At 40.6% G+C, this 17784-nt stretch overlaps 1 protein-coding gene across 1 annotated transcript in view; it reads right to left on the minus strand.

Moving 5' to 3' along the window:
- Positions 1–17784, minus strand: part of npc1 (Niemann-Pick disease, type C1) — a 35102-nt gene that overhangs the window by 1842 nt on the left and 15476 nt on the right. The window contains exons 7-24 of the mRNA XM_089008245.1: positions 15345–15427; positions 14891–15261; positions 14023–14249; positions 13828–13928; positions 13289–13391; positions 12408–12597; positions 10754–10936; positions 10562–10676; positions 10328–10455; positions 10126–10260; positions 9935–10024; positions 7686–7876; positions 7494–7609; positions 5821–5950; positions 5562–5747; positions 1881–2112; positions 1692–1805; positions 276–438 (exon numbers count right to left, since the gene is read on the minus strand). Of these exons, the coding sequence (XP_088864371.1) occupies positions 276–438; positions 1692–1805; positions 1881–2112; positions 5562–5747; positions 5821–5950; positions 7494–7609; positions 7686–7876; positions 9935–10024; positions 10126–10260; positions 10328–10455; positions 10562–10676; positions 10754–10936; positions 12408–12597; positions 13289–13391; positions 13828–13928; positions 14023–14249; positions 14891–15261; positions 15345–15427 (2858 nt within the window). The remainder of the gene's footprint in view (positions 1–275; positions 439–1691; positions 1806–1880; positions 2113–5561; positions 5748–5820; positions 5951–7493; positions 7610–7685; positions 7877–9934; positions 10025–10125; positions 10261–10327; positions 10456–10561; positions 10677–10753; positions 10937–12407; positions 12598–13288; positions 13392–13827; positions 13929–14022; positions 14250–14890; positions 15262–15344; positions 15428–17784) is intronic.

The raw sequence follows: 17784 nt of genomic DNA on the forward strand, positions 1-17784 counted from the left end.
AATTGTGCTGAAAAGGACTTTTTTTTTTCAACTTTACCTCCTGCCAAATTTCAATTGTATTATCATATTATCTTATGATCTTATTATCTTATATTATTCACTAAACAAACAAACTTGTCAGAAAGATTTTGACGTGATATACTGTTATTTTACAGTAATTAAAGAAAAAAAAACATTCTTTCATCTGTGTGTGTGTGTGTGTGTGTGTGTGTGTGGTTTTAAAGTTTAAAATGGATTCTTTAACACCTTAACAGATGCATTGCCTGCTGACTGACCTATGTAGCTGAGCAGCACAGGCAGAAAGATGAGGCCGTGTGTGGCACCCAGGAGCACAATGGCCAAGTACATGCGGAAGTAGAAGACCTGGAAGATCTGCGATTTGGACAGCGCCAGGATTAGGATTCCGCCAAACTTTGTCAGTGTGATCCCACTGAACACCTAGGACAAAGAAACACGAGTAAAACTCGTGCTTGACATACACATCAGCATACATTGACGCTATAAACCAGGGGTGTCCAAACTACGGCCCGCGGGCCAACTGCGGCCCGCAGTCCATTTTTAATTGGCCCGCAAGAAATTTTATAAACAGAATGGAATATGGCCCGCACTTCTAAGTTTTAACACCAGGGGGAGCTACTGTTGATCGAGGCAGTTGCTCCACCAAAAAGGCCAATCCCAGAAAAAAATTAGCCGTTACTAAACATGGCAGAACCAAAGAAGCGAAAGGTAGAAAGTGAGTGCAGAAAATTTCAGACACGGTGGGAGAGTGAATATTTCTTCAAAGAATTCAAGGGGAAGTGTGTCTGTTTAATCTGCACTGAAACTGTGGCAGTTATGAAAGAGTATAATGTACGACAAATCTACAGTGTAGATTTTGCTGCAGTAGTCATTTGTCATCATGGTGCACAATGCAACGTTTTCATTGCTTGCTACAAGCCACTAAGCCACTTTCATATGTCTCACGTACAGTTTACAGTCACGGTTTAATGTAAATACAGTAAAGTCTCGTTATATCGATATTCAAGGGAGTCCGAAAAAATATCGATATAACCGGGACTATCGATATATCCGACCCTGTTTGCATGTAATTTTCTCCATGCGTGCATAGAAATAGTATCGATATAACCGGGACTATCGATATATCCGATATCGATATAACGAGACTTTACTGTATACGTTTCCTTGAGACAAATTCATTAACCCCCCCCTCACTGACTATCGTTAAAACCCGCCTCGAAACTCACTTGTACTCTTTGGCACTTGACTTGGCCTCGGTCTTATTTTACTCCTTGGTGCTTTCAACTGTCTTGGTGACTGATTTGTTGCTCTATTGTTGTTTATATAATAGCTGCTCCATTCCATGTACAGCACTTTGTATGCAGCGTTGGCTGTTTGAAAGTGCTCTATAAACAAGAGTTGAGTTGATTTGTGACCGGTTGCGTGGATAATATTCGCGCACATTTAAAATCAAGTGTGTGTTCCCCTTTTATTTTGGAAGAGAATGTTTAAAGTTGAGTTTGAAATGATAGTGAAGTGTTTTTGTGCTGGTATATTTGGAATTCTAAGCATTGTTAGAAGCGTCACGATATTTACATTATTTCTTTTGTCAAGCTTCTTGTTTTGCGCAATGGAGGACAAGCAGCATCTAAGAACAAGGAATGATCAATTTTAAGTTTTAAATTAAGACTTACTGAGCTGCCCATGTGAGCGAGCGCCTCCTCAGCCCGTTCCGACCTGCTGTTCTTCTTGCTAACGGAAAAAGCCCGAACCAGATGACTGCAGAACTCCACAGAAATTCCACATGCCTGCAAAAAGAAAAAAAGAAAAATGAGCAGTTATACTATACAACTCGTATCCTACGCAGACACCCCTCTCCTCACCATGACCAAGTTGACGAGCGAGACAGCGTTCAGGCTGATGTTCCACAGCCACATGACGCCAAACATGTTGACCAGGATCATAGCGATGGTGACGCACACCAGCACGGCTGACCACAGCTCAAAACCCAGCAGAACTGTGGTCACCAGGAAGATGGCTCCCAGCGAAACACTCAGGTTGAAGGCTGTGTCGTACACGATGGTGAGGTACTGCTCGTAGAACACATAGAAGACGCTGCAGAGCAGGTGCTAGTCAGTGGCTCGTCTGTGATTTTTGTTGGGTGCTTTCATCTCTCTGCTTTACTTTTTGTATTATTTCATAGTGTGCAGAGCTCACAACATAATTTTCTGAGTGTATGTTGCCGAATGCACACGTCAATTAGTGCCATTCGGAGAGACCTTTTGTAACTTTCAATAATAACCACTGGATGCCATAGCGGAAACAACTCAATGGAGACTGTAACACCATACATAACTTTATGTATGCCAATAATGAGTTTGATGTTTCTCTTTATTTGTAAGTAGGTTCGTTGTCAGAGCTCCCAGGCAGGTGACGCGCAGAGCTTGATCGTGGCGTGGAGTCGAGCAAGTCCTGCCGTGATGTCCGTCCGACGCCCGGCGTTAACCGGGCGTGCCTGTGCGGGTCTTTGCAAGTCTCTTTGAGTCTGATTCTCTCTGTCCCGTGACAGCTCCTTTTATACCATTTCAAGCGTGTGATATGCGTCAGGGTGAGACGCACATCAAGGAGATCAAGGAATTGAAAGACATTAAAGCTGTGATGCGCACCGGTGACGCCACAGGGCTCCCCTCCTGGGTCCGAAGTCGGTGAAAGTGATGAAGGTGTATCATCGGATTATAGGGCGCAGTGTTTCCTTTTGGAAAATGTGTACGCTTTTCCATAATACAGTAAAGTCTCGTTATATCGATATTCAAGGGAGTCCGAAAAATATCGATATAACCGGGACTATCGATATATCCGACCCTGTTTGCATGTAATTTTCTCCGTGCGTGCATAGAAATAGTATCGATATAACCGGGAGTATCGATATATCCGATATCGATATAACGAGACTTTACTGTAATAATAATAATAATAATAATAATACTGTAATAATAAAATAATAATAACAACAATAAGAATAATAATACAAATAATACTACTACTTCTTCTTTTCCTTTCGGCTTTTCCCTTCAAGGGGTCGCCACAGCAAATCAGTGTCCTCCATCTTTAGAGGTTTGATCTGCATGTTTGTTTGGCCAAGCTTTTACGTCGGATGCCCTTCCTGACACAACCCTCTGTATTTATCCGGGCTTGGGACCGGCACAAGAAGACATATGTCCCTTTGTGGCTACAGAACAAGCAACTCGCTCAGTAAAAGGCTCCTAAACACAAAATGGTAATCGGCACAGCAACATTCAAAAAAGCAAAAACTATACTCACCATTTGATGACAATGCTCTGATCTTACTGTGAAATGGGCATCTCTTTCCTTACATTACATCACAAACAGAACTCCAGTCCTTTAAGATGCTTTATCTACTACTACTACTAATAATAATACAGTTCATTTATAAGTGCCTTTCAAAACTCAAGGACACTTTACAGTGCAGAAAAAATGCGAGTTTTTTTGCATTAGCCTTCTTTTTTACCAACTTGCACCCAGAGACTAAGAAGATGAAGAATGCAGCAGATTCCTGTCTCATGCTCAATTTTCATAGTTTTGTTTAAGTAATGTAATCATTAATTTACGTTTTTGGAAGGCAGCCATTGCACTTCTAAAGTGAATGGAAGGAGCATAGCTCTATCTAGTGGACGCATTGTAGATAACATTTTATCATCCAGTATGTCCAGTATATGAAAAAAAAAAAATACAAAATACAGTGATACCTTGGCTTACAAACTTAATTAGTTCCCAGAAAGTGTGAGTTAGGCAAAAAGTGTGTATTACAAACATTATTCTCCCATAGGAAACTATTACAATGAGAATAATCCGTTCCCACGTCCCTATAAAACATAATTTTCAACTAAATAAGTCTTAAAACTATACACACACAATATACCTCATTTTATGTATAATAAATGTGCTATGGTATTGTAATTAAAGAAATAAACTGTATTGTAAAATAAAGTCATTTTATTTGCCTTTGTGATGGTTGTTGATGGCTTGATGAAATGGATAGCTTTTTGCATAAAGTGTCTCAAGGATCTCTGGGTTGTACGAGCAGGCGTCGGGAACCTATGGCTCGCGAGCCATATATGGCTCTTTTGATGATTGCATATGGCTCGCCGATAAAACTAAATACATATTCTCGATTTTTTGCCGTTCATTTCCTGTTGGGGCTGCAGTTGGCGGAAAGCGCAATTGTGATTGGATGACACTGACCTAGGTTGGCGGAAAGCGCAGGTTTGATTGGATGATACAGGCCGTCAGTTGAAACAGGTAAACACCCTTTAAATCAGCCCGACAGTTAAAAAAAAAAAAAAAAAAAAAAAAAAAAGACGAGTACGCTCCAGCTTGAATACATCGGAGGATTTGCGATTCTAATTTGCAATGAAACAATACCATCGATGAAACAGTCGAATGTCAGTGATATTTTATGAAGCCCCATGTTAACGTTTAGCATCAATATACTTCTGCGAGAAGTATATTGCAGATAGCAAGTGTGGAAGCTAATGAGCCGTGTGCAGGCGAGCTAGCAGTAACTTTGCCTATGGACCCGGCAAGTTGACTTTAATTCCGATCGTTTGCCTGGATTTTTACCAATCACGAGGAACGGAAAACCATCCATGTTAAGGGTGAGTACTATTATAAAGTTATTTTAAATAATACATTCTGACATTTTGTTGAAAAGTGGCCGCGCGTGCGTGCGCGCGGGTGTATGTGTGTGCGGCTCTCATTGAAAAACATTTCTATATATTTTACTTTTATGGCTCTCTTAGTCAAAAAGGTTCCCGACCCCTGTCTTAGAGGTTGTGATATTGCAACAGCAACAGATGCAGGCAGACAAATTAGAAACTTCATTAAGAGCTGGTTCCCTTGCTTATATGTTTTCTTCAAATTGTACAGATGGCTTGTGCGGGTTATTTGTGGAGCCTGATTGATTGGATATTTGAACCTTGCAATCTACACTCTGCCTTTTCAACTTTTCACTGCGTTTTCTATCCATATTTTCACCTTTTCACTTTTGTTTTTTTTCCACTTGCTTTTTTGTTTCAAGCTCTGTCGTCTCCCTTTCGCGTGTGTGTGTGCCCGTGTGTTTCTATTTCTGTAACCCCTCCCCCCGCTCACTGCTGCGTTTGTCCTGCTGCGTGTGTCTCCTCCCTTCGCTACCACGGATCTTGACGAATCACGTGCGGCTTTAACCGAAGACTGAGGGCGGGGAATAGAGGGCAAAAAAGGCTGCCATTTTCAGCTCCTTGTTAGGAGCTCCAAGAACCGACTCGTTCGCAACGACACATCACTCATTGTGGCGCTCCGTGTTTCCCGAAAAATAGTTTGTATGCCAAGATTATATTCTCGCGAACTTAACGTTCATAAGGCGAAAAGTTCGTTAGCTAGAATGTTTGTCAACCGAGGTATCACTGTATTGAAAGTGTGCTTCATATAATGCGGGAACTTGCAGTATTCTCGTTCGACAAAAAGCAGTGGATTACACAAAGTATAACAGAAGGAGTAGGTCCCACCTGTAGGCAAAGACCTTGTGGTCCATGGTCTGAGTGATGTTCTCAGCTAAGATGCGGGCCATTTTCAAAGCATCAATGTAGTCCGACGACTCCTTCAGGATGGTATGAAAGCTCATGAAATAGCTGGCGCCCACCTGTGTGTTGTTGGGAAAAACATCCACTGCTGTGGCATAGGCTGCATGGCCGCTGCAAAGAAAACAAAGAGTGAGGGAAGAGATGCAATACTTAAACACATATGCAACATAGTATGTGGAATTACCCCTTTCCACACTTGACATTTGGATTGTCTGACAGGAACATGGGAAGAAAGCGCATGAAGTCATCACCAAGGGGCCTCTGCTTCCCACTTTGGGTCAAAGGTCGACAGTGTACACACAATGGGTCCATTACTAGAAAACCAGAGGCCAGTTCGACAAGGTTATATTTAAAACTGACAATGATACTTTGGTTGTTGAGGCATTTGGTTCATGTAATTTTCCATTCGTGTTTGTTATCATCGTGCTCTCGAGTAATATAAGTCAAACCCATCTTAACAGACCTTGACCTACTCAAATGCCAATCAACCATCACTTCTTTGTTTTGCCATCGAGGCAGTCGTTTTTATTGTTACGGGAGACATTTTGTGAATTCGCTGACAGCTGACGAGGATTTAGGCTTTTTTTTTTACATACAGTAAAGTCTCGTTATATCGATATTCAAGGGAGTCCGAAAAAATATCGATATAACCGGGACTATCGATATATCCGGCCCTGTTTGCATGTAATTTTCTCCGTGCGTGCATAGAAATAGTATCGATATAACCGGAACTATCGATATATCCGATATCGATATAACGAGACTTTACTGTATATAGAAAATATAAAATGCAGGGACACTTAGTGGAATTTATTTCAAGTGGGGAATTGCCTGAACGTGATGTAGGTTGATGGTCTATAAGAAAGTCATTTTGAATATGAGCCTACAAAAATGTGAACTAAATTGCTGGACATAGAGTGGCCTCCAAAAGTATTGGATTGACAATGCCAAGCCCTTCGTTTGTGCTGTATACTGAAAACATTTGTGTTTCAGATCGTAAGAGGAAAAGCAGGACGGACACAACAGGTCAGACTGGGAAAAATATCATCCTCAACACGAACCACGAGCACTGGAGCTCCGCAGGGATGCGTCCTCTCTCCATTGCTCTTCTCTCTCTACACAAACGACTGCACCTCAACACAACCAGCTGTCAAATTCATAAAGTTCGCAGACGACACCACAGTCATCGGTCTCATCAAAGACGGCAACGAGTCTGCGTACCGACAACAAGTGGAGCAGCTGGAGCTCTGGTGCAGTTGCTTCTTCCCCCAAGCCATTAACTCTCTAAACAGTAACCCAAATCGAACTGCCAAATCGAACTGTATAGTGCCTCTTTGCAATTTTTTGATGATGGTACCTGTGCAGCGTGTTCTACCGGAAACAAAATCCTTGTGTGTTCTACATACTTGGCAATAAAGATAAAGACGATTCTGATTCTGAGAAAGAAGTTGTGAATTGGATTCAAAGTCCTTATGCAGCTGTTTAATTTTAAGGATTCACTTTTTGCAAGCAACCATGGCATCAGTTTCTTAGACAATACTGTATTTCTTTTCGGCACACCTGACGCACTGTTGTGATCACATATTGATTTCTCCAAGTTGTCATTGCCATAACATCTGATAGACGATCAATCAATTAACCCATTTTATTGTGCAGAAGTCAAGTTGACACATCGAACAATTGGTTCAAACCATGCTGTCCAGGAGGAAGTAAACCATTTTTACCACCTTGTGTAAAAGCACTGCAGTGTTAACAATGCACTTGTGCCCGTGTGTTTGCTAGTCCATTGTAAAAGAAGGTAATAGAATGTGGGCAAAAATTCACTCAGAGACTTGTTGACATTGGATACTGATTTACCTGAAGCGTTACAAAAGGCTCCTGTGTCATTCTTGTAACGGCAGCAAGTGGACTGTGGTTTGACCCAATCAAAATAGTCATCGAGCCAGGAGGAAGGTGTGAAGGCAATAGTGGAGCTGAAAGTAAAAAAAAAAAATACATATATTCAAGAATCCTGTGCTGTCACTTAAAGTGTTTTATTTGAAGACATACTAGTTGCTGATGAGCGATGCGGAATAGACCTGTTGAACCAGTGAATTATTGTTGCAGCCTACGCCACCGCACACGGCATTCTGACCCTCAAGGCTGCTGTAGTTGAGGCCATTCTCCACTACGAAGTAGACTGGAGCTCCCGTTTTGAGATACTGATTCAGGTTGTTGAAGTAGTCCAACACGTAGGAATCCTATTTGAGCCCCCCCCCCCAAAAAAAAAGCATCAATGGCAATGAATGCAATGGATTTTAATATAAAAAGTCCACACGTCATACAAATAGGAGAATAAAGTACAACTACTGCAATCAACAATCTAATGTGAATCCACAACATGGACAGAACTGACAGCTTTTCTTGGATGCATTGATCATTAAAACACATGCCTTAAATACACTGGTTCTTAACCTGGGTTCTTTTGCTGTCTGAGGGGTTCTTTTGCCATGGTGGCTAAGACATACCGGAGTTAACATGTTCATCAATTATAACACGCCTACTTGGCCTCACTGGCTGCAGATGATCACATTACATTGCTTGAAAAAAAAAAAAAAAAAATCCATGCTACGTCGAGCAAAAAAATAAAGTGGTCAGACAAATATGTATAACATGGATTGACAAGCATCACAGACTGCATGATTTGTCGAGCCAAGTTAAACAAGCCCAGACTTGCACTGGCAAAACCAAAGGAGCACAGTTTTATTATTCACTGAGGGCACAGTGAATGTGGATACAGGGATGCATCTGGGAAATTAAAAAAATGGGGCAGTTGGCCCCCTTTGTGTCTGAAAAGGGGGCCAAATTCTAAAATTGATGGGTCCCTATTTAACTAAATTGCCATGGTACACTAAACTGATTGACATAAACCAAAATACATTTATCGGAGCATATTTCTAAAATGAAAAGCCATTATTTGAGTAAAATCTATTTTTCTAATATATCAATAATTGTAATTCAAGTCAAAGAATGTACTCATATACATAAAATAAACAAACATTTTCAATTTTCTATTTTGATATTGAAAAGAAAAAGAGAACCGATTTAGCACAATATTTCTGAGAAGTGTCTACTTAAAATAATCTTTACTTTGAAGATTTCCAATGTGCTGCAACAAGCGCTGACATCTTTCAAAGTCAAAGTCAAAGTCAAAGTCAGAGTCAGCTTTATTGTCAAATATGCTAATATGCATGACATACAGCACAGATGAAATTACTGTCCTCTCGAACCCAGCATGCAAGGTACTTATAATTACTTAACAAACATAAACATGAAAACGCATGCAAGGTACTTATAATTACTTAACAAACATCAACATGAAAACGCCAATTTGCCGGGAGAGGGGAGCCGCTAAAACTAAATTGGAATCATTAACACCAGTTTGCATTGTCACTAGCCTCCGCAGACTTATTCGATTGTTTCTTAACAAAAACGAGAATATGTTTGTTTGCTGCCTGTTTTTAATGTCTTTTGGAGTTTTACTCCTGTTCGCACGCTCCACAATGCAAACATCCGCCATGTTTGATAAAAAAACTGCAATGCACCATGGGTAAATGAATATTTGATTATGTCTTTCGTCAGTTTCCGGCGGATCACGGAAAAGCCCAAAATGTCCTCTATCACAACTTTAAAACACTCCGAAACAAATGCAAGGTTATTATGGCTAGATAAGGCAAGATGGCAGACGACGAAAGTAAAACGAACATGTTTCAATTGCTGTCTAAATTTGTTTTTTTTAGCTATTTTAACATAAGTATGTCATATGTGGCGTGCATCATGTAGCAATATGCGCTAATCGTAATAGACATGCGCCTGTGCTGGCGTAGTGGAGTTCCAAAGTTGCGCCAGTGGGTGTCAAAATGCGTCAATTGCGGGGCCCAGATGCATCCTTGTGGATATGAACTAGTGTGATTCGAAACCTCTCACAACATTAAGAACCACTGCCCTCATGTATTGATGCCAATGGAAACATCCATTGAAATTACAATTTTCTGTGTGAAAATATCACTTTTTTCCTCAATAAATTTAAATCTTCAAATTATACTCCAATTTGTCGATGTAACTCCAACTATAGTATCTAATATGTTTATTCTCATAACATGACAATTATTCCTTTAAACTATTATTTAAACGTTATTCATTTATCATGATGTAGATTTGTGAACGGTAGTTCACACCGACTTCATAGAGTTGTTCAACTTGCATGGTTACCATCTGCAAGCAAAATTACCACTGTGCATCACATTCACATGACTTACATCAGGCATGGAGAGCTGCTGATTCAATCCAATCTCAACTTTGTTTACCACAGAAATACTGAATGACAATACTCCCACAAACACAGCCACCTGTATAGAGGGATTTTTTAAAGTAATGGATCAACTGACAAACTGCATGTACAAAAGCAACACGGCTGTTGCAAACATGTGCTGCTGACGCACACACTTACAATGATGGGCCGCACCCATTCTTTGAGAATCAACGGTGCGTAGACCTTCTTGAAAAAACGGAAAAGGATGCTGTCCGTCCTTGTTTCCTGACCCTCAGGCAACTTGGAGCAGCAGATAATGTCCAGACGATTTGCCTATTGTGAAAGCAAGATTTCGGAACTTCAGCTAGTACCTTAATGTATTGCCAACATTTAGGCTCACCTCCTGCCTCTTCAGATCCAAGCCCAGAAGACTGACAAAGCAGCTGATTTGCAATAGGAAATCAATAAAAACAGCCAGGCCAGCAAAAAGGGAAAATGTCCTGACTGCAGGCATGTTGGACAGTGCTCCTGCAGAACCAGTTTATCATGAACATGGAATTAGAAAATATATTGCACTTTTAAGAACATACGCCATATTGGCCTATAATTCTGATTCCTGATCATATGTGTATACCCAGAAAAAAGGCCACAGTCTCTGAAAGGGAGGACAGGAATATGCTGGGTGCAACGTCGCCGAGGATGCGTCCTATCTGTTGGTGAAGTTCCTCCTGGGGCATCCTCTCATCTCGCTGACATAAAAATATCCAAAAAAGGGAAATTAAGCCATGTTTTAGGGACACTGACGAACTCAACGGCATGCATCTACCTGGTACGTTTGCACAATGATGAATATGTTGTCCACCCCGACAGCCAGCACCAGGAAGGGGATGACCTCAATGACGATGAGGGTGAGGGGGATGCCAACGTAGCTGAAGATGCCCAGCGAGGATGCCACTGAGCTCAGCACAATCAGAATGCCCGCTACGGCCAGGGAAATCTTGGAATCCACCTGCATACAAAAAAAGCTCATTGTTAATGATAATGAAAACGGGTAACATAAATATACCACACTCAACCCCTGTGAATACCCCCAATGTTAGGTATACAGTGATACCTTGGCTTACGAACTTAATTGGTTCCCAGACAGTGTAAGGTGAAAAGTGTGTATCCCAAAAATTAATTTCCCATAGGAAACAAATAAAATGAGACTAATCTGTTCCCAGGTCCCCATAAAACATAATTTTCTACTTTCTAATTCTGTAAGCCTTAAAACTACACAACATATACATTATTTTATGTGTAAAATGTGCTCTGGTATTATAATTAAAGAAATCAACTGTACTATAGAATAAAGTTGTTTTATTTACCTTTGTGATGGTCGTTGATGGCTTGATGGAATGGAGTGGCCGGTTTCATCAGCATTAAACACTTGAGGAACGTAGCCTTCTTTCGCCATCTTGATCCCTTGTAGGTGCTTTCTCTGCGATAATTTTACCTTGTTCCTCATCAATTGGGTTCTGTTTAGCTGGGTTGATAGCTTTTTGCATCAAGTGTACAGATGTCTTGTGAAGGTTATTTGTGGAGCCTGATGGGAATTTTAACCTTGCAGTCTACACTGTGCCTTTGAACTATCAAAGTTGAAACAAATCCAAATTTCACTGTTATTTATCCAGTTTCTCACTCACTCTCTGTTGTCTGCCTGTTTCTTTAATGTTTAAACCACCTCCCCTCACTGGTGCGTTCTTGACCAATCATGTGGCTTTAACCGAAGACTGGGCGCGGGCAATAGAGGACAAAAAAATGTCGTCAGCCATTTTCTTTTTTGGAGAATGGCTTCACTATCTCTCTGTCTGTAACCCCCCCCCCCCCCCCCCACCCGGCCCCCGCTGCGTTCTTGACTAATCACGTGGCTTTAACCGATGTCTGGGGGCGGGGAATAGAGGACCAAAACAAGCGAGAGAACGGGCTCGTTCGCAAACAACACATCACTCATTGTGGCAGCTGCGCGTGTATCCCGAAAAATAGTTTGTATGCAAAGGTAAAATTTTCATAAATTTAACGTTCGTAAACCGAAAAGTTCGTAAGCCAAGGGGTTCGTAAACGTGGCTTTAACCGATGTCTGGGGGCGGGGAATAGAGGACCAAAACAAGCGAGAGAACGGGCTCGTTCGCAAACAACACATCACTCATTGTGGCAGCTGCGCGTGTATCCCGAAAAATAGTTTGTATGCAAAGGTAAAATTTTCATAAATTTAACGTTCGTAAACCGAAAAGTTCGTAAGCCAAGGGGTTCGTAAACCGAGGTATCACTGTATTGACCTTTTAATTACATTCTGTTTCTTTAGATGAATCTAAATTGCCCTTATCTCTTTTCTACTTTTTCTTTTTGTGAGCTATCAAGTAATGTGGCAGCAGGTTGAGCAGGTTTTATTGAATCCGTGCCATGTACCGTGGTATGAACTCATGAAAATAGCCGCTTACCAGCAGTCTCCTGCAGCTGTTGATGTGTCCTAATGCTAGCGAGATATAGACAAACATGATGGCGTAGCTCAGGATGACGGTGCTGATGTCACTGTTGCTCTCCCGGTTGATTTCGTCTTCGACGCTCCTCTCGGAGCTGAAGGCGATGGTCAGGTTGGGGTTGTGGAACTCCTTCATGAAGCGAATGAATCTGAGTACACGCACACACACATAAGTTTTAATGTGGTAGACTAACAAAGGCATATCCAATCCAATCAATGGCAATAAAGCTTGGATACCAATCTTATAGAAGCTAACACCATTAGCTAATGCTAACCTATGCACTGAACACTGCATCTCTGCTTAGCATTTGTGTTTGACAGAACTGTTTTTGCATGTTTAGTCTGGCCATCACGTGAAAATACAGGATGTTCCCTCAGCCTAGCAGCAGGTCATGTACAAAGAAACTCAGTGTGGGGAGTTACATTAATTATCTGTTGTGACATCATAATACAGAATAGTAGCTTTTAAGACACTGGGGTCAAAGTCAAGGTTCGAAGGTGAGATCTGGCTTACCAGATCATCTTATGTGGACCGCGAAAGCAAATCAAACATAACACAATAATGATGCTGAAGTCTGAATCAAAACTTGAAATTGTCCTATATAATGTAATAATTACAATGTTTGAACAGTCCATTATTATTTGCTTTTGCCGTCAAAACCAGTTATCCTTATACAGGTATTTGTTGTGCAGTGTATATCTAATATGAGGAGGTGGTGGAATTTAAAAAAATCGTAGTCATAACCCCTGTCCAGGGGAACCCTCAATTTCATCAATTTCAATGTGGCTCGTGACAAATATGAGTTTGACATTATTGCTTTAAACGAAACTAAATCTTACTCTTTTTCCCACGCTCGGGCTTTGCCCAGCCTGTCAGTGTCATTGAGGGAGTTGATGATCGGGAAGGTGATGACAAGTGCAGTAGCGTTGTTGTAGTTGGTGGCTGGTATGAAAGGAACAAACAAAAGGAGATGACCTCAACATCACACGTGCTATGTACATAGAACAAGCATTTGACAGAGTTCAAAGAAATGAATAATGTTACAAACAGTACACCACTACATCAAATCAATGCCAAGTGCAATGTTGAATCAAAAGCCATGTAATAAAAAATGTGTTACATGTATGAGGACTGTTTGCTTTAGATAAGGCGCCGTGGGTCCCAAGTCATCATGGAACCAAACATCCTAACGTTCATGTTAATTTCCATTTTTTAAATTAAAATTAAAGAAAATTAGCAACATTTATTTCCAAAACAAAAGTGGTCGAAAGGAAAACTTCACGAAAATGTCATTGCTGTTTCGATCCTGATAAAGCAACTTGAAATGTGGGGTAGAATAGGCTGTCCATTTAATTCCTTCAGTGTGTGTACGGCTTACAGTCGTAGCCTCCCAGCGCCAGCCAAGGGAAGATCGGACCTCCAAAAGTGCCGAGACAAGGATCATGGAGGACAGTAGTGTCATTTAGGGATGCTGGTGAGCTGTAAGATAGAAACATGTTCTATACCAATTCACTCTCTCCCTCTTTTTCCCCTCACCCCCGGCATTCCATAAAAGAGGGAGGGAGAAATGAACCTGACACAGTAGAGGAAGTGGCTGTGAAAGTCAGCATAGACAAAGAATTCATCGCCTCGCATGTGATCCAGTACATCATGGCTATTCTGGAAGTAGTTCAGGACACTCAAGATAGTACAGTTGTCGTTGAAAGGAGCGAGCGGGGCAAGGCAAACGTCTTTCAGCGTGACGTTCTGGCTATTGTATTGGGCAACGAGTGCCTCAATGGCAAGCTGCAGATCCAACACCTGATGGGTTTGAGGGAGGGGGAAATTGAATAAAAGAAAAACATAAAATCACGTTGGGGCTGCTGCAGCATATAATAATGACATACAACGGTCCACTTGGAATGTGTGGAAATAAGAGACCGACATTTTTTGAGAAGAATAGAATATGATGAGAAAACAAGTAATCAAAATAACCAAACAACTAAACTTTAAATCGGATAAATAAGAAATGTAATTACATATTTGCCAATTAAATGTGTGCATGCACTAGTAATTATTCCTGAATGAACGTCATTAATCATAAGTCTCAATTACTAAGAAAGATAAATAAAATCAAGTTTAATTAATTAAAAAAAACTTCAATTAAAAACAATCAAATCAGATAAAAAATTAAACAAAAATGATTAAATCAAACTAAAAGGAAAACCAAAAAAGAACACAAAAGTAGAAAACAAAAAAAAAACTCACATTAAAGAAATAATAATACATATGTACTTCAATCAAAGGAAAATAGAAAACCAAGGGAAAAAATAATTATTCATGGCCCTCGTGTGGGAGTTAGTCAAACAATTCAATTCGGCACAGGCTTAAAAAGTAGCAGATGGCAGTTTGTGATTATTGTTTATGAACAGATATACAGTATGTTCTATTTTCCACCTTACCTGATGAAGGATGTCCTTATCCAAAATGGCTCCAAAGGGAACATCGGAGCCTCCAAAGTAGGGGCTGTAGGTGAATGTGTCATTGAGCGGCGTGGTAATGATGAGCTGTGCCGTCCTATAGAAAGCCCCAAAGTGGCTATCAAAGTAGTCCTTCTCCTGGCGTGCCTGGCTGCCAGGCGACGACCACAGCTCCACAGGGTCGGTGGTGATGCGCATGTAGGCCAGACCGCCCGAGGAGGCAGTCACCAAGAGTAGGCTACCAAAGATGACCGAACCTGGGTAGCGTACGCAGAATGAGCCCCAGGAGCTGAAGACCGCTCGCAGTGCGTTTTCAAAACGCTCCCCCTGCATTTCACAGCACGATGCGGTGACTGTGGGCAGACACAAATTGAGGATTTGCTTCTTCACATACACTAGAAGTCGTTCGTAGTTAAAGTGAATGAAATGTCTTTACCTGCTTCAGGATTATCGCTGTTGAGAGACAATGGGTTATTACTATCCAAAATTGGCCCATACTGCGACAAGACTGTCCTTTTCCTAAACAAAAGTACACATTAAGACATTTTGTACATTCAATCCTCGCGGCTTTTTCAATTGTATTGCATGTTTCAACTACAGTAAAGTCTCGTTATATCGATATCGGATATATCGATAGTCCCGGTTATATCGATACTATTTCTATGCACGCACGGAGAAAATTACATGCAAACAGGGTCGGATATATCGATAGTCCCGGTTATATCGATATTTTTTCGGACTCCCTTGAATATCGATATAACGAGACTTTACTGTATTTGCGTCCTTTACTGCTTAAAAGTTTTTGTTCGTGGATTCAATTACTTTGTACCAATGACAAGAACTGAAGCTGGTTATAGAGTTTGAGCATAAGTCTACTATGGCTCTACGAAGTGGGTATCAAAGTAGTCCTTCTCCTGACGCGAGGCAGTGCCACTGAAAATGCTTATACTGCACACTCCATTGTTGATTTGTTGATACAGTTACCTTCTTGGGATGTTACATACACACACACATATATATATATATATATATATATATATATATATATACACACACACACACATCAGTGACGTGCAGTCAGTGGAGGCAGGTGAGGCAGTGCCTCACCTGTCATGGAAATATCAAATGAAAAAAATAAATTAAACAGTTAGATGTATTTAGTGATTTGTACTTTAAAGTTCTTGTCCATTTAACTTCACCGTTTTAGGATTTTTTTCAAAATCGCTGAATTTTCACGTTTACCGTTCAAATACTAAGTAGAGACGAGCGGTGACGTCATTGATTACATCAGTGCCTCACCAGCCATGAACCTCACCGCACGTCACTGATACACACTTTTATATATATATATATATATATATATATATATATATATATATATATATATATATATATATATATATATATATATACATACATACATATATACCAGTGACGTGCAGTCAGTGGAGGCAGTGCCTCACCTGTCATCATGGAAAGCTGTCATGGAAATATCAAATGAAAAAATAAATTAAACAGTTATATGTATTTAGTGATTTGTACTTTAAAGTTCTTGTCCATTTAACTTCACCGTTTTAGGATTTTTTTTTAAATCGCTGAATTTTCACATTTACCGTTCAAATACTAAGTAGAGACGAGCAGTGAGGCACCAGCCGGCTGATCCTCACCATGGATTGCGCAATCACTATGCTTACTGTGCTGGCTTGCTCTGCAGTGAGACCGCATTGCTGTCCTTCTGCATATCGCTATTAAAGCGTTCAAACACGTTTAGTATATGAACTAAATTTCTACAGTTTAGCTGGTGTATATAATGTAGAGTCATTGTACATTATAAACACTGTACTACAGTGTTTATTGTTTTATTTTTATCAAAACGCTGTGCGTAGGTGAGGCAAACAGGTCTCCCGCCTCATGACAGGCAGGGGGTGCTTGTGATTCCAGAGATACTTCTTACTCCACGTCTGCAGAATAATAGAATTAGAGACAGAAAGCTACAGTAAACAGTTAGCAAGTAAAGTGCAACCTTGCAGTCATTTTTTCGTGTTGCTTGGCCTCACTTTCAGAATGGAGGATTACATATCTAAATTGAAAGAATTTTCTAAACTGGACTTTCAATCGAAGCAGGAGGTAATAATTAAAGGAAGACCAACACCGGAGCTAAAAGGTTTGCTTCAGACAACGGGACACAATACTCGCTCTTTTCAGGCGGACTGGTACACACGAAAAGGCTGGCTGTGTGGATGTCCAGCAAGAAACCGCCTTTTCTGCTTTTCCTGCCTTCTGTTCTCAACTTGTGACAATGTCTGGACTCAAATGGCATATTGCGACCTGAAAATTTTACAACGGAGCCTCATCAAACATGAGCGAAGACTCAACATCAGCATCCACAATGCTAAGGTGCATTAGGAGAACCGGGAGATTTTAAAAGATCTCATCAATGCCACCTGCTTCCTTGCCAAACAACAGCTGGCATTTCGTGGAAATGGTGAAAGTAAAGGCTCTGCTAATCGTGGCAACTATGTTGAACTATTACATGCTTTTGCTCAGAAAGATGACAGGCTAGCGAGTCATTTTGGGACATCCACTATATTTTCTAGCCAGTGAAACAGAATACAGAACAATTTAATTGAAGCAGTTGGTGATGTCATTAGAAATGACATTAAAAAGGAGATCGGTGTAGCCCCATTTGTTGCTGTAGAAGTAGACGAGATTGTCATTGGATTGGATTGGCCTTTATTAGTCTCGCAGTGGAGAAATTTACATTTCACAGCAGCAAAGTTATGAAAGATTCTCAGCAAAATATGTTAACTGTTGCCAATCAAATGGTGAATAAACTACTCTGTAGAGTTCATATGTTTGTAAATCTGACTATGATG

Source organism: Hippocampus bargibanti, linkage group LG11 (assembly GCF_051943395.1).
Source record: "Hippocampus bargibanti isolate YZ-2025 linkage group LG11, ASM5194339v1, whole genome shotgun sequence".
Taxonomy (NCBI): Eukaryota; Metazoa; Chordata; class Actinopteri; order Syngnathiformes; family Syngnathidae; genus Hippocampus; species Hippocampus bargibanti.